At 39.4% G+C, this 27,704-nt stretch overlaps 1 protein-coding gene and 3 non-coding genes across 14 annotated transcripts; all 4 read right to left on the reverse strand.

Annotated features, from left to right (window-relative positions):
* Positions 1-5,032: 5,032 nt before the first annotated feature.
* On the reverse strand, positions 5,033-24,554 carry KANSL2 (KAT8 regulatory NSL complex subunit 2). 11 transcript variants are annotated; one of them, XM_067696369.1, is made up of 10 exons: positions 24,408-24,554; positions 23,779-23,848; positions 22,614-22,792; positions 21,989-22,103; positions 17,278-17,445; positions 16,904-17,066; positions 15,475-15,571; positions 11,289-11,542; positions 6,429-6,548; positions 5,033-5,739 (listed from the first exon to the last, which is right to left on the reverse strand). In XM_067696369.1, exons 2-10 carry the CDS (start codon positions 23,838-23,840, stop codon positions 5,608-5,610), a joined length of 1,290 nt encoding a protein of 429 aa, XP_067552470.1. In that variant the 5' UTR covers positions 23,841-23,848; positions 24,408-24,554; the 3' UTR covers positions 5,033-5,607. The 11 variants fall into 11 exon arrangements, with proteins under 11 accessions (XP_067552470.1, XP_067552468.1, XP_067552464.1 ...); XM_067696367.1 differs by having other exon boundaries at positions 11,391-11,542; positions 23,590-23,848; positions 24,408-24,547; XM_067696363.1 differs by having other exon boundaries at positions 16,904-17,070; positions 17,282-17,445; positions 23,590-23,848; positions 24,408-24,541.
* LOC137203054 (small nucleolar RNA SNORA2/SNORA34 family) lies at positions 5,960-6,096 on the reverse strand. Its single transcript, XR_010932883.1, has one exon. It is a non-coding gene; the product is annotated as a small nucleolar RNA SNORA2/SNORA34 family (small nucleolar RNA).
* LOC137203056 (small nucleolar RNA SNORA2/SNORA34 family) lies at positions 7,715-7,846 on the reverse strand. Its single transcript, XR_010932885.1, has one exon. It is a non-coding gene; the product is annotated as a small nucleolar RNA SNORA2/SNORA34 family (small nucleolar RNA).
* LOC137203052 (small nucleolar RNA SNORA2/SNORA34 family) lies at positions 15,248-15,384 on the reverse strand. Its single transcript, XR_010932882.1, has one exon. It is a non-coding gene; the product is annotated as a small nucleolar RNA SNORA2/SNORA34 family (small nucleolar RNA).
* Positions 24,555-27,704: the final 3,150 nt, after the last annotated feature.

Raw genomic sequence — 27,704 nt, forward strand, 5'->3', positions numbered from 1 at the left:
GTCCTCTCCAAAACCTAGCCTCCTCAACACAATAAGCCTCACCTCTGCTCCACTTCAGTCACCCATTCCCATGGCCTCATCTTGAATCTTGCCATCACCTAGAACTGCTTCACCTCTGATATACCCCTGAAACTAATATAATATTGTAAATCAACCATATTTCAATTTAAAAAATTAAGTGAACATTTAAACTATAGAACACATCAATGTGATGAAATACTACTCAGCAATAAAAGGAACCAACTACCGATACAGGCAAATTAAATTAGATGGATCTCAAGGGCATTTTGCAGAATGAAAACAATCTCAAAAGGTCACGGACTGTATGATTCCATTTATACAACATTTTTAAATTACAAAACTATAAAGGCAGAGAACAAATTAGTACTTGCCCAAAGTTAAGTATGATGGGAAGGAGAGGGTGGATGTGACTATAAAAGGGGCAGCATGAAAGAGATCTTGTGGTGATAGAACAGTTCTATATCTTGATTGCAGTGGTCGTTACACAAATCTATACATACATGTGATAAGATGAAAAAGAACTATACACACACATTGTACCAATGTCAAATTCCTGATTTTGATATTGTACTATAGTTATATAAGATGTAACCACTGGGGAGAACTGGTTAGAGTATACACAGGATCTCTCTGTACAATCTTTGCAACTTTCTGAGAAAAATCTATAATTATTTCAAAACGTAAAAGTTAAAAAAAATTTTTTTTAAGAGAGAGCAGGAAAGCTGATATACACATGTTAATGTGAGGCCAAATGAACAGGCATACCTCAGAGATATTGCACGTTCAGTTCCAGACCACCACATTAAAGCCAATATCACAATAGTGAGTCACACAAATTTTTCGGTTTCCCAATGCATATAAAAGTTTAGTTTACATTATACTATAGTCTATTAAGTATGTAACCGCAGTATGTCTAAAAAAACAATGTACATACTTTAAAAATACTTTATTGCTAAAAAATGCTAACCATCATCTGAGCCTTCAGCAAGTCGTAATCTCTTTGTTGGTGGAGGGTCTCGCCTCGAAAAAGTTTGAAATATTGTGAAAATTATCAAAATGTGACAGAGACACAAAGGGAGCAAATGCTGTTGGAAAAAATGGTGCCAATAGATTTGCTTGACACGGGGTTGCCACAAACCTTTAATTTGTTTTTAAAAAACCAGTATATGCAAAGCACAATAAAGCAAAGTAAAATAAAATGAGATATGCCTGTACTTTTAGGCAAAAGCACTACTAGATGTAAAAATAATAGATTATTTGAGGCAGAAAGTAGGAAGAAATAATAAAGAGCACAATTACATAAAATAGAAAACAAAAATCCATTAGAAAAGGACAACTCAACCAAAAGTCTAATGAAAAACTAATGAAATTGATAAATATCTGGAGAGACTAAGAAAAAAAAGGGAGAATGCACTGACAGTCAATAACAGGAATGAAACAAAGAGAATCACTAAATGTTACTCAGTCTTAAAATAGATAAGATTATATTATAAATAACTAATAAGTTTGAAGACTTATGTGAAATGGGCAGATTCCTAGAAAATACATAACTTACCAAAACCAACACAAGGAGAAACAGTAAATTTTAGTAATCATGTATCAGTAGATAAATTGAATCAGAAAACAAGTCTTTCCACAAAGAAAACTTTAGCCTCATATGGCTCCATAGGCAAGTTCGACTAAATATTCAAGGAAAAAAAAATAATTCAAATCTTACACAAACTATTCCAAAGAATGTGAAAAAAGGATACAAGCCCAACTCACTTTATGAGTAGCATAACCATGATAGCAAAACAAAAAAATTACCAATTTCATTTATAAGCCCAGATGCAAAATTTCCAAAACATACATATATAAACACAGAGAGAGGAGAGACAGTGCCTAAATCCAAGAATGTCTAAAAAGAATAAAAAAATATGACCAGTAGGGTTTATATGAGGAATAAAAAAATATGCTTATAATTAGAAATAAATTTTTCAACATATTAGACATAAAAAAAGAAAAATCATAGTCATCTCAATAGACGCAGAATTCTTCTGAAAAATTTCAGTGTGATTTTTTTTTTCAATTTAGCAAACCAGGAATAGACAGGAAACTTGCTAACCTGATAGTATCTGCCAAAAAAAACCTGCAGCAAATTTTTTAAGTCCATATCCTTCTGAATCCAAACCCCAGACACATGGCCACATTTTAATGCTTTCTTTTCAAATAAATCCAAGAAGTTGAATATGGCTGGAGAGTAATGTGTAAAGAAGGAACATTTCCTTGAGCTGACATTAGATAAGTAAGGTCAGATCATGAAGGGTCTTAAATGTCATCATACTAAAGAGCTGTTTGTTCCTGACAACAGTGAGATACAACTGAAGGCTAGAGGTTGGCATAAGCAGTGGAGTGACTGGATAAAGTTTCTTTCCAAGATCATTCTGGCTGCAGTATGGGTTAAAGAAGGGTAAAACTTCAGGCTGCGAAACCAGTTAGAAGGTTTTCTCTTGAGAGAAAACAAGGGGTCACAGATTCCAGTCCCTGCAGGAGCCAGACATGTAACAAAAACGAGTGAAGCAGGCAGGTCCTAAAGACAATAGGGAATGGTGGGAACTGTGAAAAATCAAAAGCACATAACTTCTCTAAAAAGATAGCCACTATTCAGCTCCAATTAATAAGTTTTCATGCAAGAATACTGCCCGGTATTGCTAGATCTTACAAATTTTCAAGAAAATTTCAATGTAACTTTTTTATTTTTAAAATTGTGCAAAACTAAACCCAATCAAATGGCCAAATCTGGTGCAAACGTCACCAGTTTGCAACCTGTGGTTCAAAATAAGGTGATGTCAGTAGAGATAAAGGGGACAAACTCAGGGGATATTATGAAGGAAGAATCAACCAGATAGTAATCAATCAGATGTGGGCTATAGAGTAGAGGAAGGACAATGGATGACTGCTAGGCTTCCAGTTTAGGCAGAGAGGATGGTATGCCATTCACTAAGTCATGAGACATAGGTAGAGGAGGTTTAAAGGACATTCAGGTAGCTATCGCTAATCGGCAGCACAAATATAGGGCTGGGGGACGGAATAGAAGTCATTTTTCAAACCGTAGCCCTCAATTCTCTACTCATCACTCCCATCCCTACATCTTCGACTCAGCTGCATAAGTGACACCTGATCAAAGCAGGAGGGCACTAGAACCAGCAGACTAGATCCGAGGGACTTTGGTTAGATACACTGTTCAAATGCAGCCATCCACAGGGGCTGAACAGTGAGGCCAGTTGGTATTGCCTGATGATGCCAGGATAGTGACAGTCTTGATGACCTGGGGTTACAACCAGGGTGGCCAATCATTGCAGGTTGTAGGATTTGGGCAGCCGAGCCAGCTGGGGACCCCAAAGTGTTAGGAAAATAAAAGAACAGGGAATCCAGAAAATACTGTCTCCACTTAGAGGAAGCTAGATTCAAAGAAGATTGAAACTATGACCTCTTGCCCATTATACTATCCTGGTTGCTGGATTCTGAAGGCATCAACCTATCTTTATCCCAGCCACATACTGTTTACAAAGCTTCCTGTAAGAAGGAAATCTTGCCATTTGCAACAATGGACCTTGACAGCATTATGCCAAGTGAAATAAGTGAGACAAATAAACACCTTATCTCACTTAAATGTGGAATCTAAAAAAAACCCAAACTCATAGAAACAGAAAGCAGATTTGTGGTTGCCAGAGGTGAAGGGGGATGGAGGGGTGGGGATAGGGGGAATGGGTGAAGGTAGTCAAAAGATACAAACTTCCGGTTATAAGATTAATACATTCTGGGGATGTAATGTACAGTTAATTTTTAAAGATAGCTGAAGGGTGAGAGAGACAGAGGGGTTCCTTAAAAGGGGGCCCTTATCACCTGCAGCATAAGAGCAGACTCCGCTGAGGAGCATGCTGGGGACTTAGTAAGAGTTGAACTCCAGAGAAACTGGAGTTTACAAAACAATCACACTGGGTGATGTGGATGCTAGTGGTTTGCAGGTTACCTTTAAAAACAATGGGAAGATGGGACTTCCCTGGTGGTCCAGCGGTTCGGACTCCATGCTTCCACTGCAGGTGGCACAGGTTTGATCCCTGGTCGGGGAACTAAGATCCTGGATGCCACACAGAGTGGCCAAAAATAAACAAATAAATAAAACAATGGGAAGAAAAAAATAAAACAATGGGAAGAGGATGTTTTAATCTTAATCCTGTTGCAGAAGCAGGTATGTTCAAGCTGCTTAAGAAGTAATATCTGTCTTTGTGGATACAGTGTAAAAAAGTATACTGCAAGCCCTATTACAGGTGATGTCAGGATTCACCTGATGGGTCTTCTGAGTCATTTCCTAACCATTCCCTGGAAGTAAATATTTAAACTAAAGCCAAGGTGATGGTGGTGATGGTGTTAACTGTACAACCCTTCTCTGTTCCTCAGTTCAGTTCTTATAAAAGGTAATCTTTGGCCTCTTGTCATATTGCATTATAGTAACAGACAACTTCTAGCATAGGTAAATTAACCCTACCTGAACGTCTGTTTTAACCCTACCCTTAGATTCATCATCAGAATAATCTTGACAGTTTATGTCTGTGATCCAGCATCAGGCCCAATTTCTCTAGAGGTTTTATACACACATTCCTAGCCTTAGAGAATTTTGCAACAATAATCAGGCATTAATTGTGAGAAAGAAATGGGATTGGGAGGAGGGGTGCGGCACAGAGGGTAAAAAGAAGACATTTGGGAGATATTTGCAGAAATAACATAACTCTGGGTAGGTAGGCTTCCTTAATAAGGAAGTCCCACCCTTTCCATTTACTTCTTACATGGTTTTTAACTTATCCTCCCAACCAAAACCAAAAGCAAATTAAGTTACTGAAAATGTATTTACTTCTTGGGATGGAAGTATGTGTCCTGTTTTCCCTTTTCCATCAGAGGCAGCTCCCTGAAAACCCAAAATACACACAGACACACTCTCTCTCAAACACAAACAAAACATGCATTCAAGTGATTGTTTTCATAACATTTTAACATTTAATAGAAACTATGTACGATAATTTTTTATTGTATCTTACATAAGATAGCCACTACAGAAATTTACATAGGTTAGAAGCAAGATGGATGGTTAAGGAGGGCCCAGTCCTGTGGGCTATTTTCTCAGAGGCTATAGGTCAGAGTTCACTGAGGGGAGGGGCTTCAGATTACCCAATTAGGTGAGAAGTGAGGAAAGGCTAAAACAGGCTGCTAGACAGAGATAAGCAGCCATTGGGTCCATGAACATCCCTAGACTTGGGAAACAGCATTACAAAACTCTCTCTCCCCTTAGGCACAGTCCCAAAATACTCTCAATCTCAGCAGCTCCGATGGGAATCACCTGTCTCTCTTCCTTGCCTAGAGTGGGAAGACATCCACAATTTTTAGACACTATTGGTCCCTTCCCCCAACATGTGGTTTGACTATAGCACTCAGTAACCCAGAAGAAAAACAAGGTAGTCCAGGTTGTCCTTTAGTGAGAGACGGTCAGAAATACTTGTTTAAATGGGAAATACAAATCCTCCAAAGTCAACTGGTTCCCAAAGCAAACTATCAACTGACAGAAGCGGGTTCTGGCTTTCCGTTTGCAGTAGCCACTCCACTCTGAGGCAATGGCGCAGAGGCTTTCTCAGAATTTCGGGATCCCTGTGATCTGCACCCATCTCCAGCCATCTGCATCTGGCCCTGTTAAAAGAAAAGTCACTGTGGTTACAAACTCATTAACTGTGGTCTGAAGCATGAATCTGACTTATATAATGCCCATGTATAGTAGCAACAAGAACAAGACAGCAGATATAACTCTATGCGGTTGCTCTTCCCCATACTTAACTATCCCTGACCCTCGGAGTCAGAAGTCATTACTTGTAGCATTCCCGAGGCCCTCCCAATGGAAAGGAGAGCTGTGGGTTGTTTCTTCCAAATGAAATAGCCATTCTCTGCTGAGTTTCCAGAACAGCCAACAGATCACAGGAAGACAGTCCTCTGGGCCTCTGTTTGAAACCAACAGCTATAGTATAACTGCAGGTCTTCAGTCAGAGCCATGAGTGTCCCACCCAAAGCTCAAAGAAAGAAGCCAAATCGTGCTGCTTGTGCTTAACTCTATGATGAAAACAATTCCAGGGCTGAACTCTCCCTTAAAGCAACAATTTTCTTACACTCCTTGTCTCAACCTTTTCTAGTTAACTAAATAAATTTGTCCTGCTCTCCCAGATACGGGGACCAGGAGCTAGTAAGTGTTCTCTCTAAGGCCCATCTGGAGAAGTGCCATCTGGAGCACCTGCACAGCTAGTGATGACAACCCCGACCCCCAGGAGTACATGCTGGCCACAGCCAGCAGGGGACCCTCTGCCTGGCTGGAGGTATTCTTCACTTGCCAAAATATCCACTGGGCCTTCAGCAATTTCTTTTACAGGATGATCTTCAAGGGTTACTGAAGGATCAAAAAGCAAGGGTGAAGGAGGGCACTGCATACCGTCACCCACAACATCCAAGTCCTAGGAAAGGAAAGAGAAAAAAGCCTATCAGCAATATCAAGGGGACCAATAAGCTAAAGCTGGCATTTTTCAGCGAACCTCGAAGAATTCTCCCTTACTTCCCTCACCCCTCGCCTACCTTTAAAACAAATAACGAGTTCCCCAGAGTGTGCAACAAATGGGATAAGATTGAAAAGCACTGAGAATTTTTTCCTTGCTGCCAAATATAAAGCACAGACCACTATAGTAGCTTTAAAAAGCATATCTTTTTTGAACAGAAAAATTCAGAGGCGAAGGTAGAACAGGAGCTACCAGGGGCTGGAGATAGAGGGGCAGTGGGAGTTACAGTTTAATGAGTCCAGTCTCTGTCTGCACTGCCAGAAAAGCCCTGGAAATTGACAGTGGTGATGGTTGCACAATGTTTTGAGTGTACTTCATACCACTGAACTGTACACTTTAAAATGGTAAATCTTACATTACAAATATCTTACCACAAAAAGAAATATTTTTAAAAAGCATATACTGGAACTCCCTGGTGGTCCAGTGGTTAGGACTCTGCACTTTCACTGCCAAGGGCACAGGTTCAATCCCTGGTTGGGAAACTAGGATCCACGTGACCAAAAAAAAAAAAAAAAGCATATACTTCTAAGACTAACTGTAGTCGGCATCTAAGTTCACCAGCGATGAATCTAATATGGACAATCAGCATACATGCAAATTAACATGAAATACTGACTTAATAGATTGGACAATATGAGACCACTTGATTAATATTCTAATGGCCACAAAGCGAGCCAGGGAGCAAAAGAGGAAAAGGGATGGGGGAAGAAAGAAGGAAGATGAAAAACTCAAAGTCCTTCCGAATGGCCAGGAAATATTTTAGTTAAGTCCCTATCCCCACAGAGAAAAGCCCCTGATTCTTAAACCTAACATATCCAATTGCTCTTTAAAACACCCACACACAGGGGGACTTCCCTGGTGGTCCAGTGGTTAAGACTCTGAGCTCCCAATGCAGGGGACCCGGGTTCAATCCCTGGTCAGGGAACTAGATCCCATGTGCCGCAACTAAGATCCCACACGCAGTGAGGAAGATCCCGAGTGCCACAACTAAGACCCGGCACAGCCAAATAAATAATAAAACACACACACACACACACACACACGCACAAAACATTGTATTCTACAGACTATGTTTCTTCCAACTGAACTGGCCATTCCCGCAGAGGGGCTGAAGCCAACAGACCATAGGAAGACACTGCTCTTGGCTCCTGCGTGAAACCAATAGCTACAGCAAACTACTGGTCTTGATTCAGGGTCTAAAGCACTATAAAGGCTCAGACAATATGTCAAACTGACTTTCATCCCTCTGCTGTCTAAGCATCTACTGCTAAACTCTGCTTCCCAAGAGTGAAAACTACCCAAGGGTTTGTACTCTTCTGTGTCCAAGCTACTTTATAGAGGCTCTATGTTTCCAGTAATTGAGCTTCTAGAGAAAAGCTAAGTTCTGTGCTTTTAAAATAAGTCTAAGAGTTTGAAATCCTTTCCCTTTCTTTGCTGTGCTGATCACCGAAAACAAGAATCACATCCTCAAGATAATTAAGGTAAAGAAAAGAACACAATTAAAGGATGTGCTGGACTTAAAGCTGCTCAACTTAAGCAGAAACATAAGGAAAAGGATACAGCTGGCTACCTAACATCTACGTCAGATGTGTTAGAAACTTCTGTACTATCCACAGAAACCACCATGTTCTCACACTGTTAAGTAAGACTGTGAACTGTTTTCTCCGATTCTTTTAGTATGCACAATTATTATGCACTTGATCCTTGAACAACGCCGTGGTTAGGGGCACTGATGCCCACAGTCAGAAATCCGTGTATAACTTCAGTCAGCCCTCTCTGTCCATGGTTCTATACCCTCAGATTCAACCAACTGTGGATCATGTAGACTGTAGTAAGAATTTACTGGGAAAAAAAGCTGTGTATAAGTGGACCTGCACAGTTCAAGCCCGTGTTATTCAAGGGTCAACTGTATAAATAATTAACTTGAAATTTAAAAGAACCCATTTAAGCAGTGTGGCAAAAGGTTTCCAAGTCTCAAGATAACAGTGGTACAGAAATTTTTCAAACAAAAACAGATACTGAAAAGGCTTTCCTCACATATTCAGTGTTGTCTTTTATAAGAATTAAAATTGGGAACAGGAACCTAAAATAAGAGAAGAAGAAAGGATCAGCAGAAATGCCTATCCTAAGAGGAATGAATCAGGACACAAAGACAGAATCCACATTTTGTTCTATGTCAAAAACAGAGCTCAAAAAACAAACACAAAAAGAGAGCAAGCTCAAAGTAATAGGATTAAGGTATTAAATTCTTATTTGTCAAATATCCTCGGATCAAAGGACAGAAAACAGGCAAGTGTTAATATCCAGAATGAAAGGCTGAACTTTTACCCATATGAATATCTGATACCTGGTCCTCCCACAAGTAAAGTTACCAGAAATTATTAATAAGTATAACAGAAATGATATCTAAGAAAGAACATAGGTAAGATTGCTGGGTGGAATTCACATAATTAAGAAATTATTTTTACCCAGCAAAAGACTAGTTAAATATATCCAGAATTTACGGGAGGACAAAAACTCTTTTCTAAAACAGAACTGTTTCAACATTTTCTGGAGAATTTCTACCTCCAAAGATTAAGAATAAAACTACTTTTTAACGACCAACGTGGTTCATCTAAAGTACATTAATTCAAACATAACAGATGATCAAGTACAAATAGCTGATTATCATTTTTAAACCTCTAACAAAGGTCCATCTTAAAAACCCATGAGATTCTCAAAAATCAACTTACTTCTCATACATTCTTTACAAAATTCACACCATAAAATAAATATTAAACGATCTGACAATATATTTTTAAATGTTTAAAAATTAAGATTCCTTAAATGTCACTTTTAGGCTATGATCACATCTTATAATCTCTAATGTTTTGTGTTACTATTCTCCAAAGAGCAAACAAGAACATAATCTTCAAACATACTGGAACAGTCATATTTTCTTAGCTCTAGATCATCAGAAGTTTAAGAAAACACTGTTTAAAACTAATGCAAAAACATGTGAAAGGGGAAAAGCAAAAAGGTCAAAATAGCAATGGCTCTAGAAATTAACAATCAGATGAAATAAAAGTTAACCTAGTACATCTATGTAAAATCCATGTGCTAGTTACTACATATGTACATTAATATTTGAAGGGAATTCGGCAATGTAGTGATTAGGTTATTTTTTAGACCCTATAAATCTGCTCGTTACTAAGTTAAAAAAAAAAAGGAAAGATAGCACCTCTTTGGGTTTTCTTCACATGTAAAATGAAGGGAAGTGGACAAAAATCTGTATCAATCTAGGGCTATCTATTCATTTACTCTCTTCAACATAATCTCATTGGAAAACTCTGGGAAGCACTGGAGTACATAATCTCTAAGGTTCTCATATTCTATGAATCTGTTTGAAAGAAACTTTTTAAAAAGCAATTATAATCAGGATTATAACAAAAATTATAAGTTTGTTATAAATGAAGTGACAAAAATCAAGTTCACTAATCCTACAAACAGTATACAGCCACAAAAGGAGGGGGCGTAGTTAATTGGCATCAGTTTACTCTTTTTGGGGGCCACTCTGCACAGCTTGTGGGATCTTAGTTCCCCCACCAGGGACTGAACCCAGGCCACAGCAGTGAAAGCGCCGGGTCCTAACCACTGGACTATCAGGGAATTCCCTGGAATCAGTTTACTCTTAGTGCCACTTTTTCAGATATTAGCCTGTCCTGATATATCTTCTTTAGTGAGCAACACTCGAGGCCACCCAAATCCTGCTTCTACCCCTAGGCAAACAATCTTGTAACCTATACTGAATTTTCCATTTAGATTTATCACTTTAAATATGTCATGGTTATATATTGATACAAGACACCTTTATTATGAAATTCAGAAGAATTATCTTCAGAATAAATAATGAAGACCTTTATCCAAAAGGCTAAAGTTTAGCAAACTGCCAAAGATTAAGCAAACTGCCAAAAAAAAGATGGAATGTCAACTGATCCCTGAAGTGAATGATATAGTAGGGTAGTGCTAATTAAGGAAACAAATGCAATCAGAGATGGGTTTATGCGCTGGGACCAATCAAGGAGCAGACTGAAAAAGGTAGAGTAGTGTACACACTTAGAAGGCTATAAAAGTAAATATTTAGGGAGATCACTGTTGTTCTGGTCCATTCACAACAGAATCTTTAATAACATATCAAAAATGAAAAACAGTATGCAGAGCTAAGTTTAGAGTCATTTTTAGGGGAGGACACATTAATCTGAAAATGAGAACTCTTATAGGGCCAAAACACAAATTTACATTGTCAAGTAGATATCAGAATTCATTTGTATTATTAAGATTCAAGTGAATTACTTACCTTGTGGATGGGCACCAAATTTCCCAGCGACACAAATCCAACCATAATCTTGACTTTCCAATTTCCCTTAGTTTAAAATTTCCCTTATCATTCCCTCAGAAAAAAAAACTTCTGTAAATTTAAACTGTCTCTAAATGAATATGTTAACATACAAATACAACCATACACACATATCATTTCAAAAAACTTATCAAAGTTTTCTTTTTTTTCTTTTTTTTTAAACCACAAAAGACTAACCTATTCTCACCATTAATAAATAAGGCCTTGCCTCAAGGGCCAACCAGAGCAGAGCTTCTCTAACTTACATCACTGAACTCCAGAGGTAAACTCTCAGTGGGCTGAAGCTCAGCAGCACTCAAGTACAGATCCATGGGGCCGGCTTCCAGATCGTCTGGCACAGACAGTACCTGCTCGGGCTTATACATCTGAGGAGGCAACTGGAAATGCAGTGGGCAGCAGGGATCCTCAGAGAGGCTTACAGGAACTGGTTTGTTGCAGGGTACCTCTTCAGACCCCTGGCAGCATTTGAAGAGAACCTGATTCGTGTCCTGACAAATATCTGTAGAAAAATGGTCAAGGGAAATAAAATGGATCTATCGGAGGCACAAAGGAGGTGTCTGCCATGTAAAATTCAAGGTCTGGACAACACATGATATTTGGTTACATGTGATACAGAACCAAATGCAGGTAGCAATTTTTAAAGTTACTTCTCAAATTGTCATTTACTAGCATAACTCTAGCTCTACCAGTAATGTAAAACTAGTCCCCAACCTCCATTTAAAGTAGAGACACTAATCTTGTTCTCCCTATGAGTCAAATGAAAAACATTTCAAAACATAGTGCTAAGCAAACAGCAGTTAACAATCCTAGAAAACTGTACCTATTCAGAAGAAACATGTCATGGTAAATGCAAATAGCTTGCAGAGGCCCCTAGCAACCCCTTCCAAGAGTCAAGAGATACAATGTTGTTTCTGCTGTTAAGCAGAGGGGCAAAAACTTCCTCAAAACTTTTTGAACCTTGTTTCCAAAATGTTTACATGATACATTTGTTTAAAGAAGCAGGGTGTTGGGGAAAATAGAAGCTCCAGTAATAGTAACTAGGTATCCTATCCTGACAGGAAATAAAATTAAATTTCCACACACACACCCTTTTTCAGGGGGGTGGTATCACTGGAGTCCTGTTATGATCCCAAAAACAAAGGGAGGAAGAGCACTTCCCTGGTGGCACAGTGGTTAAGAATCCGCCTGCCAATGCAGCAGACACGGATTCAAGCCCTGGCCCGGGAAGATCCCACGTGCCGCAGAGCAACTAAGCTCGTGCACCACAACTACTGAGCCTGCGCTCTAGAGCTCACGTGCCACAACTACTGAAGCCCGCGTGCCTAGAGCCCATGCTTCGCAACAAGAAAAGCCACCGCACAGCAAGGAAGAGTAGCCCCGCTCGCCGCAACCAGAGAAAGCCCGCGCACAGCAACAAAGACCCAATGCAGCCAAAAAAAAAAAAAAAAAAAATTTTAAAAAAAGAAAGGGAAGAAGAAAATAACTGCTTATGGTGCATGGAAAGAAGTAGTCCAGGAATGCTCCAGGAGCCCTAACAACTTAAGGGTAGAAGCAGAAAAAGGCTATATTTCCAAGTTGGCAAAGATGTTCTGTGGGATGAATCAACATTGAAATCATGACCAGAAAACAAAATTCTGATTCGAGTCACTCTACAAAATATTTTACTCAAGTTTTATCATTTCCTGAAATCCTAACTACATGGTTATTTTCCCTAGATTAATAGACAACTATTATTTCAAACTTGGGCCTATTTTTTAAACCAGAAAGCAAAATTTTCTGTAAACTGTACCCAGGATTATGGAAGAATGGGTAATTTTTATCCCCCAAATTTTAAGGTAGTTTTTTGAAGTTAAAAAATCTAATGTACATTATAAATTTTAAACCTAATAAACCCTCTTGAACAAAAGCCATTTTTTTCAATCCATTCCTTAGAACTTGATAAACTCTAAATTAGAGTTTCATAGCATTGCCACCACTGGCATTACGGCTATCTGTGCAGTGTAGAATGTTTATTAGCAGCATTCCTGGCCTCTGGCCACTAGATGTCAGTAGCACCCCCATCAGAGTTAAGACAAAACAAAAATGTCGCCACACACTGCCAAATGGGGTACAAAGTGGCCCCGGTTGAGAACCACTACTCTAAAGGAACAGTATATAGCTCAAAGTAAACAAATAATTATTCAATGAAAATCAGCACTCAAATGAACAAACATGAATCTGATGGGAACAATCAGATTTGCAATCTCTATGCTTAAGAAGCTCAATCTTATTCAAATTATTAAAATTTTAAATGTGAATCCATTAAATTGTTTCAATTGGAACCTTTTTCACGTAATTCGAAGGATTTTCACAAGTCTCTTATTTATTTAATATCACAGTATCCTTGAAAAGCCCTCCCCCATCCTCCTCCACCCCCTTTCCTTTCAGATAGGGACAACAGACAAAGAAGGGAATGGTTGACCTACAACTAGAGTCTGGGTCCTTCACTTTCAGTCCAGTGGTGTCTCCATTAGACCAGAGTAAAGAGTTAACAGGTCACCAATGGCAGTCGCATCTTTCTCTGGGATAAGGACTTAAGGAAGGGTAAGTGACTTAGGCAACTACAGAGTGGAAAGGAAAAGAGCATAAAAGAGAAAAATAATACTTCCCTTCTCTTTTCACATACATTTTCAACTTTGCTTTTTAAAATCTTAATATTCTAATAAACTATCTTGAGTATAGTGCTGTAAGTCTAAAATACTCAATATCCATAAACTGGGTTTTTTGCCTTATAAAGTAATTCAAGGTCACTGAAGAAAACCTGAAAAGTACAAAGCACAGGGAAAAAGGGCATTCATAACCCCACCATCCAAAAATAGTCACATTTCTGTTACATTCCCTCCTAGTATTAGTTCCATGTAGTTAAAACATACTCTACTGAATTCCATACTCTATTTTTGTCACTATCAAACATTTTCCTATGTCATTCATAAATTTTGTTAAATACAATGTTTAATTCCTGAACATATTCCATACTATGCTGTGTCACAATTTTCCTCTCTATTCCCCATCTCTGAAAATTTTAAGGCTCTCTCCGGTTGGAGGAATTCTGTGTAACATAATCGTCTGTATTTGATTATCGTCTTAAAATAAATTCTCAGAGGTGACGTTATCATATCAAAGAATATGAATATTCTCAAACTGCTTTCTAAAAGCCCGTGCCACTTTACAGTCCCACTGGCAGAGTTTAGAAGGGCCCATTTCACCATTCCCTCACAAACTTTTGAAACTTTCTCATTAAATCTCATACATAGATAAGTCTCAAATTTATAGATTAGGGAATTCCCTGGCAGTGCAGTGGTTAGGACTCAGGGCTCTCACTGCCAGGGCCCAAGTTTAACCCCTGGTCCGGAAACTAAGATCCCACAAGCCGTGCGGCACAGCCAAAAAAAAATAAGTATGGATTAAAAAACTTCCTTGTTTTATTTCTTATTTCACTTATTTATAGTAAAGGTAAATACTTTTCAACTATCAGCCACTTCCACTTTTAATCTGTCCATAGATAGCCTTTGCCCAATTATGTTTTGAGCATTTATCTTTAGTTTTTAATTACTCTGCACAAGAATTTTATATATTAAGGACAGTAATCCTTTACCAGACATTTGTTACAATAATTAATAAATTGGTAAAATATTTAATAAGCAGAATAGAGAAAAAATCAGTTTTCCTTTCAAAAGAGCAAGAAAGTCTTCCTTCCCTTCTTATTAAAGAAAATACATTTTACTTTCCAAATATTTGTATATCTTGCCAGGCAAATGAAATCCAGCAAGATTTATGCCTTTTATATAATGAAGATCACCATATTTAAATAGTGCGTTTACTGTGAAAGTAACTTTCTCAATGTCCACCATATAGATGCACTTTCACAATTCAATATACAGCTCAAAAACTTTTACAGCCCACTAGTAAATGTAAGTTTCCTATCTGAATGAAGTCTAAAATACACAAGTCAGGGCCCTGACCATAAAAGGATAATATTCAAAGAAAGATCACATTTCAGAATCATCCAACTGTTTTTGGATCCTCAGCAATTTTTTTGTAGTAATTGGATTTAACAGTATTATAATTCTAATGAATGAGTTAATAAATCAGGGATCTCTAAATTTTGGAATCCCAATATTAATCAACTACAAGTGAGTATTAGCCCGTATCTATCACCAATGACAGATGTTTCTTTCTAATGAATTGACCATTACATTTCCAAAGTTCTGAAATGGCCAACAGACCATAGAAAGAGATTTCTTTAGGCTCCTGCTTGAAACCAACAGCTTCAGCAAACTGCTGGCCTTGATTCAGGGCCAAAGGAAAACAAAGACCTTCAATTAACTAAACTATCACAGATCCCCACTAGCCTTCAGTCTAGCTAGCAAACTGAACAGAGCAAAAAGATACGGGTAAGGCAGTGTCTGGTCATTGGAAGAGACTGATTGGAACAACGAACATCATCCACAAAGGCCAAGCACCTCTGACTGGAACGAGTGGTATGGGCCTAAAATGGAGAAAACAGGTCAGTCAAAACAAATTATCTATGAAAACACTTACTTATATAAGAAAACTGTATCCTTAAAGCCTAGAAACTTGAACATTTAACAAATTTATTCACCAATACTATGCAAAAGGAAAAAAAAAATGTAAACCTCATGTCCAAATAATGAATCAACCATAATTCGAAATACAATTCCTCCGTATTACAAAAGTGTGTGATACACAGCCTAATGGTTTTCAAACTATTTTGTCTTTTAGCAGAACCCTTTTTAAATCGTAATCTTACGTCGAGCCTCAAAAAATAGAAAAGATAGGGCTTCCCTGGTGGCGCAGTAGTTGAGAGTCCGCCTGCCGATGCAGGGGACACGGGTTTGTGCCCCAGTCCGGGAAGATCCCACATGCCGCAGAGCGGCTGGGCCCGTGAGCCATGGCCGCTGAGCCTGCGCGTCCGGAGCCTGTGCTCTGCAACGGGAAAGGCCACAACAGTGAGAGGCCCGCGTACCGCAAAAAAAATCAATAAATAAAATAAAATAAATAAATGGAATTACTCTTTTTTTTAATTTATTAATTTTGTTTTATTTTTGGCTGCATTTGGTCTATGTTGCTGGCTTTCTCTAGTTGCATCGAGAGTGGGCTACTCTTTGTTGCAGTGTATGGGCTTCTCATTGCAGTGGCTCCTCTCGTTGCGGAGTACGGGCTCTAGGCTCACCGGCTTCAGTAGTTGTGGTGCATGGGCTCAGTAGTAGTGTCTCAAGGCCTCTAGAGTACAGGCTCAGTAGTTGAGGCACACAGGCTTGGTTGCTCCACAGCATGTGGGATCTTCCAGGACCAGGTTTCGAACCTGTGTCTCCTGCATTGGCAGGCGGATTCTCAACCACTGTGCCACCAGAGAAGCCCAAAAATGGACTTACTCTTACTGATGCAGAGACCAGGGGCTTGAGGAACAAATTTAAGAATAATCGCTTAACTCTGCTTGTCAACCTTACTTCCTGACCTTCACTGCTCCTATTATTCTGCCTTCTAAAACAAGAGTCCCAATCTATTAGGCATTCTGTGCCTGTTTCTGAAGCATTTCTGAACCAAATAACTTAGAAATCTATGGCAACCCTTCAATATGCAGATGAAAACAGAGTTCAGTTATCAGTGCAGGTACAGAATTGATCAGAAGGGATCCAAAACCCATGTCTCTGCACTTCCAGATAAGTGCTCTTTTCAATAAACCCCACGTCCAGTAAGTTAGATTTCAGAACCAAGACTGTACAACAGTGTTTTGACAATTACCCTAACTCTGTAAATAAAACAAATGTAACACTTTAGAGGTATATACAAAAATTACCTGTTGGGCGGCACCATCTGTGGCCAGCATTCTGCGCTCCTTCAGCTGCCTATGTAGTAAGGCTTCCACTCCATAGCGCTGACGATACCGCCGAAGACATTTTAGACGCTTTAAGTTCTCTCGTTCTTTGGCAAGAAGTCCCTCTGGGCCAGTCAGGAGACTACTACCTAGAACGTCACAACAGTCAAGATGTTATCTGCCAAGCAACCAATCAAGGATGCGTCCCCAAACTAACAAGAAGAAAACAGAGAAATCTGCCCATACAACAGCTTCAAAAGCAAATCCTTCTCCAGTCCAGGTAACAAGACAGAAGTCTAACTACTACGAAATTCACATGTTGAACCCACAACAGCTTATCGGAACTGGCATAAAACTTGCCTAGAGCTTCATGTTCCACTTTGCGATTGTGTAAGTAACGTCGCTTCTTCTCTTTGAGTAGATGCTGAAGTCGTTTAAACTGGTCAATGTACAAAGACTGCAAACGAATAAGCTTCTCACGCATAATCAGGGCCACTTCTTCCGCTGTGTAGACACCAGCATGCCTAAAATAAAAGAGACAATTCAAAAAGGATAAGAAAGCACAACAATAAAACCCAAGCTTAGACGGAAAAAGGAGTGAAGGTGAGACTTAGATTTGCTATTCAACAGTCAGTGCTGAGACAATCACCTTATTAAACAGGAATGTTTTCACACAGCATTTTACCATTCAAGTTGTTACTCAAAAACAAAACAAAAAAGAAAATTCCCAAGAATGGATACTAATGTACGATATCACAATATGGGGAAAAAGGAAATGTTTCATTATTTTCCCCAGTTATTTGCATTATGTTTTAATAGGAGTAAAGATATAGAATACTCAAAATTTTTATTAATCTACATTCTTGTTCCATTTAATAATTTAATACAGAAAAATCACAGTCAGGACAGCTTAAGAGTGTTTAATTTAGCAGCATGTATCTCAATACATTTTAATTAAAGCACAAAAGATAACAAACAATTATGACTTCTAATTTAAAAATATACTCGTAGGGAAATACACTGGCAGTCCAGTGGTCAGGACTCCATGCTCTCACTGCTGAGGGCCCGGGTTCAACCCCTGGTCCAGGAACTAAGATCCCACAAGCCACACGGCCAAAAATAAATTAATTAATTAAAATTAAATAGAAATAAAAAATAAAAATACACTTGTATTTTGGAGTTTACACAGGCCCTCAAAACACTGGTCACAATGGCTAGTCAATGTCCTCAGCTCATTTTGACAATATTCTCAAAATATCGTACCCTGGAGTAACCCTTTGCCAAAGATCTAGATCCACAGCAACTTTATTAAGTTTTTTTTTTAAATAAATTTATTTATTATTTATTTTTGGCTGCGTTGGGTCTTCCTTGTTGCGCGCGGGCTTTCTCTAGTTGCGGCGAGCGGGGGCCACTCTTCGTTGCAGTGCATGGGCTTCTCATCGCGGTGGCCTCTCTTTGTTGCGGAGCACGGGCTCTAGGCGCACGGGCTTCAGTAGTTGTGGCTCACAGGCTTAGTTGGTCTGCGGCACGCGGGATATTCCCCAACCAGGGCTTGAACCCGTGTCCCCTGCCTTGGCAGGTGGATTCCCAACCACTGCACCACCAGGGAAGCCCAACTTTATTAAGTTTTGCCACCAACTATATGAATCAACAGAACTTTAAAAAAAAAGTATTCTAGTGATTAATGAGGTCGCATAAGCAAATCAGTTTAAATGTCAGTTTAATTAAAGACTAGTTCCTGCCTCTGATTTAACTCAAAGTTTAAGGGATTAACTGCAAATTTAAAAGATTTTTGGTTCCATTTGTCTTATGTGATCATTATATAAACAGAAAGAACAAGCTAGATATATACCCTGACTTGCTATTTTCATATTCTGACTGAGTAAAAATTATTTCTGTTATTTAAAAGGCAATACACACAAATTACATACTAATTTTGAATCCAAAAATATGTGCTCTTTAAAATTTAACTCTTAAATCACTGAAATACACAGAATAAAATTATTAACTTTAGGACTGAAAGCAAGTAATCTCTGCCAAAAACTTTTCCTAAATATAAACAGGAGACAAAACTACCTGTGTATAAGAGAACTACAACTACAAAGTACTCTGATAAAAATAAGTGAAAAGAAATTAAGAACCAAAACATGAAAAAAACCCAGAAAATTACAGAAATGACAAAATCTAAGACTATCAGAAAATGTGAAAAGGTTTTAAAAATATCTAAGGTCTAAAAAAGGTGACTAGGTTATTCATATTCAGGAAAATGGGGCATGTCTGCATTAATATGTCTGTACCCCCTAAAATACTGAGGCCTTAACCTAGTACCAAGTTTGTTAAAATGAAATTAATTTCATTGTACCCTGTCAGAAGAGAATTTAACCAATGATCTGGGGACTATAATTTATAAATGGGAAGCCACTAAAATTAGAATTTACTACAAATCATTTGGGGCGGGGGTGGGAGAGGATGAGCACCCTAACTAATATGAATGCCTAGTTCATGTGAAAAATGGATCATTTATTTAAAGATGGATGTCCCAGACATTCACAGCTAGTTATTAAAGTCATGTACTAATTCTTCTTGCTCTGATATACACAAATATAAATCTAGGATTTATTATTAGAATTCAACTTCAAAAAAGAGAGTCACCTTATATTCTATTAAACAGTGTCTCTTCTTAAAAGTGCATTCTCTCAAATGTCTTCATTTTGATAACAATGATGAAGACTCAATAACCTGAAATGACCTTTACCAAAACAAGTTCTGGATGCGTGTAGAGGTCACATGATAAAACTTACTTTTTAAATAGGGAAAGATTTAACAATTACTCTTAAGCTAAAATTTCACCAGTGTTGGATGATCCTGGAAACAAGTTTTAAAGATTACTTTTTACAAAGCAATTAAGTAAATGATTATTTTGAGAGAAATCACATATATGTACCTACAATGGGGAAAAATATGCCAACAATAATTCTAGTTAGGATAAAATCTCTAATGACATCATCATAAACAATTCAAAAAGAACCCTTTCTGAAACAAGCAAGTGAAGATATATGCTATAAACTGTTAATGATTCAAAAATGATGACAAAAACATTGGCACCGGGACTTCCCTGGTGGCACCGTGGTTAAGAATCCACCTGCCAATGCAGGGGACACGAGTTCGATCCCTAGTCTGGGAAGATCCTACATGCCACGGAGCAATTAAGCCCATGCGCTACAACTACTGAGCCTGTGCTCTAGAGCCCACCAACCACAACTACTGAAACCCGTGTGCCTAGAGCCCGGGCTCCGCAATAAGAAGCCCACACACCGCAACGAAAGTAACCCCCACTTGACGCAGTAGAGAAAGCCCGCATGCAGTAACAAAGACCCAACGCAGCCAAAAATAAATAAATAAATAAAAATTAGCACCAAAGATGAAAATTCTTAATTAAAAGAATTTCATTACTTATATTAAATATAATATGTAACCACATTAATGAATTAAATATTGTAAGCAGACAATTAACAACTCTATTTACATCTCTAAAAATGCATATACGTATAGTACTATTTACTCCCGCTGGTGGGTATCTCCAGGTATGGAGGACCAACTATGGGACTTGAGCATCCTTGCATTTTGGTACCCGGGTCAGATCCTGGAACCAATCCCCCTCAAAGTATGAGGGACAACTGGATTTTAGTTGGTCAAAAATTTTTTTAAATAGTATCACTGGGAGAATTAAGGAAAGCCTTATATTTAGTTACCTAATAGTTGAGCACATCTGAGGCTTTATTTTCCCCTTTGAATGTTTCTTTTAAAGGAAACTAACATCAAGTACCTAGTCCTCTTAACATTTATACTTCTCATAAAATTAACTGGTATTTCGGTTTATATAGCAATCTCTTGTTAAGTCAGATTAGAATGAATGTGTCCGCTAGAGACTGATCCACTCTAGATTACTACTGACAAAATCGAGTTTCTGGACCTTCAAAACTGAGCGTTTACCACACCAAAAGACAGTCATTCTGTGACCCTACAGTGTGTACACCTCCTCAAAGAAGCAAGTTCGGCATTTCTAGAAGCACAATGGAGGAGGGGGGGAAAAACAACATATGTGTTGCTTGGTATAAAGCTTCTACTGTAAAAGAATCCTGAAACAAACATTCCTTCTCAAACTACTTAGATGGACTCTCCAAACAAGTACTTCCTGAATAGCTTACTACATCGAGATTACTTAAATAGATGAAATTATTCTACTCAGAAAGTGTAATCGTAAATGACCTCTTATAAACTTCAGAATCCAAGGAACGAAGAAAATGCTATTCTAAGAATTTGTCAAACACAGTCAAGTCTAGAAATCCATTACCCCTCCCACTATTCAGAGTTCTTCCACCTGAACTGTCAGTGAGAAGTGTCATGAGACAGAAATCAGAAAGAAAACAAAAACTAAACCCAAACCATGACACATAGAAACATGACACTTCTGAGTGGCAATATGTCTACAACTCCAAAGCAAACATGGGTTAAGTAACGAGCAGAACCTTAGTAAGATATAATTAGGTTGATTACTCACTTCTGGGTTTCTAAATCTGTTTCTCTTTCTTAGGCATGAAACCAAAGGAAGCTCCTGAACACCTTTTAATTTTTCTTAAACAAATAAATTAATCAGACAGAACTTTGCAAAAAAAAGTAGTTATTCAAATATAATCACTTTATTATTCCTGAGGTTTAAGCCAAGAACCAATTCACATCAATTTTCTCTTCTCTAACTTATCTCCACCCACCTCCCACTCCTATGTCCAAGAAATCTATTTTCTCCCCTACACTTTCTCATGTGTAGAATCTGATGTCCCAAAATTTTCCCAAATTACAAGACTTCTAAAAAAAGAATCAAATCCTACCCTGAAGCAAGATGGTGATGAACAATGACACTTTAATATGCAGAAGCTATTTATTACTGCTCACAAATAGCTATCTTCAACCCTCCTAGGTTATTAATCTACTAAACAGCATGCAGTACTACATTCCACATTCTAACTACTAAAATATTTAAAAGCCCTATGTGGAGTTACAACTTACTTTAGGGGATCTTCTTGATCACTGTCTATGCTATCAGCTTCACTGTCAGGGTCACCTCTCCATGTCTGATCCACAGTAATGGGTTCCTGCTCCCCATCACTCCAGCTGTCTTCATCTGAGGCAAGGAAGGGAGAGCAGCCATTAAGACTTCCCACCTCTGTAACTCCACCACACAAAACTAGATTACTTAACACATCAACCCAAATCTTAAAATTAAAAAAGCTTAGTACAGAGGCACTGACAAACAAAAATGGCTTAAGAAAATACATCCCAAGTATGAGTACTTGTAACACAAATGAGTTAACCATGCCCTCAAAGGGACAGAAAGGCCAACTCAAAATTATTCTGTTTCCTGAAATTACCTTACCTAGCAAAGATGGTAAGTATAAAAACAGCATTGAAGGAAAGAGTCAAACTCAGGGTAGTAAACCTAAGCACCCACTACTTAAAACCAAAAAGAATAGTGAACAACATGGCAATCCTGACTTCTCATCAAACTGCCTATGAATTAACAATAATATTGTACTATCAAGTGGCACGTATGTTCAAGGCACTGTGCTAAACCAAATTAAGTTCTTTGTTAACTTTTTTCCTCCTTTTTCTTTCTGGGAGAGAAGACCCTTACCCAGAATTCGGCTGGCTTCACTGCGGCTACTTTCTGGAGTCTGAGGACCCAGCTCTGACTTGGCATATGAGCTCAGCTGGCATAAGAGTGTTTCACCCACAGGCCCTGTATTGGTCTTCTTCATTTGAGCATGAAGTGCAAGGGCATTCCTACGGGCATGTTCAGCACAGAAGGACACCCTAAGGAGACAAAATATTAACATTTTATACTCTGGTTCTCTCTTAAAAGAGTTCAACTATTTTCACAGACACTGATCTTTAGATCATTTTCAGGAAACTAAAATGACTATTATCTTCATTTATAAATTAAAAATGCCAGTAAAGCTAAATAATTTAACTGGCCCAAGGTCAACTCATTTGGTATTACTAATGGGAAATGCAGGGAGCATAACCTAGTAGTGCTCTATCCATCAAACAAAACATTCCATCTCTAAAAATGCTGACATCATTTCACAACAAATCAAAGAGATTCACTTTCATCTTTCAAAATTGGTTCTGGGAGACAACATTTTACTTCAGTATCAATCCACTGTAGGTAATAAGATGTAGGACACAATTTTAAAACCAAATGATATATGCAGAATTATCTAGTCAAGTTATGTTTCTGCATAGATACTTTTGCTTAAATGATGAAAGCTATGAAGTTTTTCCCAGAAAAATACATATATATTAATATGATTTTGCATTATTACCTAAGGCTCAAGGACAGCCAAGAGTCGTGGAACCTAGGGTTAAGAATAATCCTTATTTTACAGATAAGGGAAAAGATCCAAAGAGATAACAAAGTGACCCAACTGGGAGTTGTCTCCTTACAGTTTTCACCATTTTTTTAAATTTTCGAAGGATATATCCATAACCTCAATTTTACAAGCACGTGACATAAAAAACTAGGCAGCTATTCCCAACCCACATCATGCCACATCCTCCTCTCACTTAAAAACTGAAAGTACAAACGACAGATATCTATACATATATACCCATCTTTCTTCTCAGGCTTTGGGGCAGCACTGGGACATCTTTTTCCATTCTTCGTAGATATATAACTACACTGCTTGAAAGGGGCATTCTTGTCTTCAAGTATATGCTTAATGCAAAACTCCTGCCCCTCCAGACGAGGTTGCGAGCATGGGCGATGAGTAAACGAACAAGATAGGGGCTCCTGAGACCTGGGCACTGGGGTGATCCTCCCCCGACTGGTCGGCAAGACGTGGATCCGAATCCTGTTCATACCAAAACCTGCAGGGTCACACAAAAGATCAAAAAGCCCTTACCCTTCCCGAAAATTCCTGCTCCACGATATCTGGGCAGACTGCGCATGGCTTCTAAAAGACAAGCGGAAGTCACGCTCCTTAACTCCCCTCCGTCCAGGTCCCCCCAAGCGTTAGTGAATTTGCCTCACCTCAACTTCCCAGTCCAAGCCCGCCCCCCACCCCGACCACCGCCAGGCTGAAAGCATCTCAAGGGCTCGCACAGCCGCGGCACGAGGGCGAAGCGCCAGCGCCGGCCCCACGCGGCGCGGCAAACCCGCAGGGCCACCCGCCACCCCCGCCTCCGCGCACGCCGCCTTTGTCCCGGCCCGCCTCAGAGCTCACGGCTGGGCCCTGCCCATCCTCGGCGGCCCGTGCAAGCGCCATTTTGTCCTAAAGCTCCGGGCACCGGAGAATCTGGGTTCTGGGAGCCTAGAGGAGACTGACTCTGACGCTGACTTGAGGCAGAGTAGCAGCTCGGAACGGACAGACGGGGCAAGCAGCAGCTTAACTGCAAAGGCGAAGAGCAAGCGCCGCCGCCATCTTACCTTTGCAGCCACGCCACGCTGCTTACGGTCTGGCAGCGCCAGTCGCTTCTAACCATTCCTTTCCGGGCTCCCAACCGCTGATTGGCTACTGCGCCTACAACTCTGTGTCACCATTGGCTACCTATCAAGCCTGGGAGGGCGGGGCGCTGAGAAAAGGCGCGGCTGGGTGGCTAGAAGAGCTGTCTGTCGGTAACTCAGCTCCAGAGAGAGTGAGGCGGAGGGAGCGCGGGCTGTGGAACGCGCTCGCTGAAAACGATGACTTTCCATCTCCCATCATCGCTGGTGTTCAGGCCGCATTTGGCCTCTCTTGTCTGTGGTCCTAGGCCGCGGCTACCTCACCACCCCTAAACAGTAGGTACAAAATCGACATATAGAGGCCAAAGGATCACTGTACATTTGACTCTCAGTGTTTACAGGAAAAGGCTTTAGTTTTGTGAACAGTTCACTGATGGAAACATTTTTTGAATGCTTATTAAGTCTGGGAAATTACATATATAAACATTTAATTTTCAGAACAATCCTAAGAGGAAGAAGCTATAATCTCCATTTTACAGATAATAGAGAAACAGAATGAGCCCATATCTAGTAATTAGGGGAAGAAGGCGAATTTGAACCCAGCCCTCATTTTTTATCCCTTTTATTCCCTCTCATATAGTGAAGAGCATTGGATTGAGAATTAGGAAATATGAGTTCTCGTTGCGGCCTTGATTCTCTAAAATTCTCTACAATTCCGTGCTAAATAATGCAGCTATATAGAAATGGCAGACACAATCCCAATTTTATCATCCTCTAAGCATCTTTAGTTAAAAGCATCTCTCCCTTCTTCCATCTCCAGCACGCCTCTGGTAGACACGAACCAACATTTTCTCCCCATAACCCTTCTGGATCTTTTTTGCATCCCATCCTTCCCAAGCTCTCACCTGCTGTCAGTTTCATTTAAGTAAGCTGTTTCTCCATTACCAATGAGCAGGTGAGCGTGGTTCAGTAGTGAGCGTAGAGAATCTACAAAGCTGGAGAACAGCAGTTTAGGCATAAGAAGTGATTAAAACCGAAATGGGTAGAGAGCTTATACCTCCCGTTTCCCAGAGATTAGGGCAGTCCTAGAAGGCCATTTCATGAGATTCATTCATTTATTGAGCACCTAAATGCCAGGCACTGGGGATACAGGGAGAACAAGAACAATAAACCTGCTCTTTTGGAGTAAACATTCTAGAGTAGTTTGGGATTGTAGATGCAATACAGCCATTAAATAGCAGCTATGAGTTATATACATAAGCAAACACTCCAACCCTCAGAAGAGGTACAAAGACATTTGTTATAAACACTCTGTAACTCAAAACTAGGAGAGGAAGCCACATTACAGAAAATATGGGAATTTTCAACCAAATGCAGTGAAATCAAAAAGGAATATTAAAGCTACTATAGGGAACAATGTAAAGAGGCATTAGGGACTAGAGATGCAACAAAGGCTTTAATTAGAGCGTCTACTGAAGGTCTTGGGGGGAAAAAAAATCTTTCTGCTAAGCCCAAAACAGACCAAAAAACGCTATTTAGAACCACTTCTGGGCTTCCCTAGTTGCGCAGTGGTTAAGAATCCGCCTGCCAATGCAGGGGACACGAGTTTGATCCCATATGCCGCAGAGCGACTAAGCCCAGGTGCCACAACTACTGGGCCTGCGCTCTAGAGCCCACGAGCCACAACTACTGAAGCCCACACGCCTAGAGCCCGTGCTCCACAACAAGAGAAGCCACTGCAATGAGAAGCCCTCGCACTACAACGAAGAGTAGCCCCCGCTCGCCGCAACTAGAGAAAGCCTGTGCGCAACGAAGGCCCAAAGCAGCCAAAAAAACCCCCACTTCCTTGTAAGTGGGGGAGAGATATTAAATGGTCAAGATATTAGCAAATTCTTTGTGCTTTTTAACAAAGTAGATGGCTGTTTTTAATCCAATTAACACTTTGCTAGCTACTGAATAGGTTAAAGTAGACCTGAGGCTGTTCGTAAATAGCGGTTAGGAAAGATGAATTCTTAAAGGAAAGAGAATTTTTAATTCGGACTTTTGGGGGCTAATCCCAGAGAAAAAGTGTGTTTGTGTGTGAGAGTGGAGATAAATAAATGCCCAAATCCTGCACTTTCTATAGTCATCCTCATCTTTTTTCCTTCCAGTTTCTTGGGCCAAACACTGGGAGTCATCCTCGACTTCTCTTCCAACCTTATAGCAGATCCTACTGGCTCCAACTTCAAGATATGTAACTTCTCATTACCTTCAGCGCTTCCAACCTGGTCCAAGCCACTTGCATCTGTTCCCTTAATTATTGTGAGAGTCTCCTTACCCTTGACTCTATATAGTCCATTTTTCAACACAGAAGCCAAATGAACATTTTTTTTTGGCCATGCCTCGCTGCTTGCAATGGTGCAGTATCTTAGTTCCCCGACCTGGGATTGAACCCGGGCCCTGGCAGTGAAAGCGCCAAGTCCTAACCACTGGACTGCCAGGGAATTCCCCGCCAAATGATCATTTTAAAACCCAAGCTAGATCATGTTACTTCTCTACTCAACACTTGTCAATGGTGCTCCATTTCACTGTCTTCCTAATGGCTTACAAGGCCCTACTGTATCTAGCCTTTTGCTGCTTCTCTAACCACATTATCCTACTACTTACTCTCTCCTCCTCACTCAATTCTATACTAGCTACACTGGCCTCCTTGCTCTTCCTCAAACGTGCTGGTATCTTCTCACCTCAGAACCTTTGCACTTGTTTCCTGGAATGATCTTACCCACAAATATTCCTGTGGCTTGCTCTCTCACCTCTTTCAGGTCTTTGCTGAACTATGATTTCGTAAGGCCTTCCTCCCTAGCCATCTTATTTCCAATTTCAACAATCCTACTTACCTACATGCACATACAAAATCCCTGTCCCTCCTTCCCTGCTTTACATTCTCCAAAGTACTTATCATCTAGCATATTGTTTTACTTTTCTCCCCTACAACTAGAATGTAAGTTCTATGAGGGCAAGATGCTTGCTTTGTTTACTGCCATATTATCATCTGTAAACAGTATATAGTACTTGGTAGATACTATTTTCTAATGAAGGGATAAATGAAAAGCAGGGAAATGCCTGAAACTACTTTTCAGGAAAGATGGATCTAGTTTTCAATTTTAACTTGTTTTCATCACTGTGATTTTTTGGTTACCTGTTGGTTTTGAGTGTTATGTGAAATTAAGAAAAGGGGTTAAGATTCCACAATGCAAAAAAGGTAGCACAAGTAAGACATGTGACAATCCACAAATCAAATCA

Source organism: Pseudorca crassidens, chromosome 11 (genome assembly GCF_039906515.1).
Source record: "Pseudorca crassidens isolate mPseCra1 chromosome 11, mPseCra1.hap1, whole genome shotgun sequence".
In the NCBI taxonomy this organism is placed as follows: Eukaryota; Metazoa; Chordata; class Mammalia; order Artiodactyla; family Delphinidae; genus Pseudorca; species Pseudorca crassidens.

Bases quoted from the DNA above. Each gene is read 5' to 3' on its own strand.
- KANSL2 (XM_067696363.1), bottom strand. From the start codon at position 23,840: ATGAACAGGATTCGGATCCACGTCTTGCCGACCAGTCGGGGGAGGATC. The intron at 17,071-17,281 runs GCAAGTTTTATG...GTGACGTTCTAG, and splicing joins AGTGGAACATGAAGCTCTAG to GTAGTAGTCTCCTGACTGGC. The intron at 11,543-15,474 runs GTATCTTTTTGC...ATTTTTCTACAG, and splicing joins GACCAGACACTGCCTTACCC to ATATTTGTCAGGACACGAAT.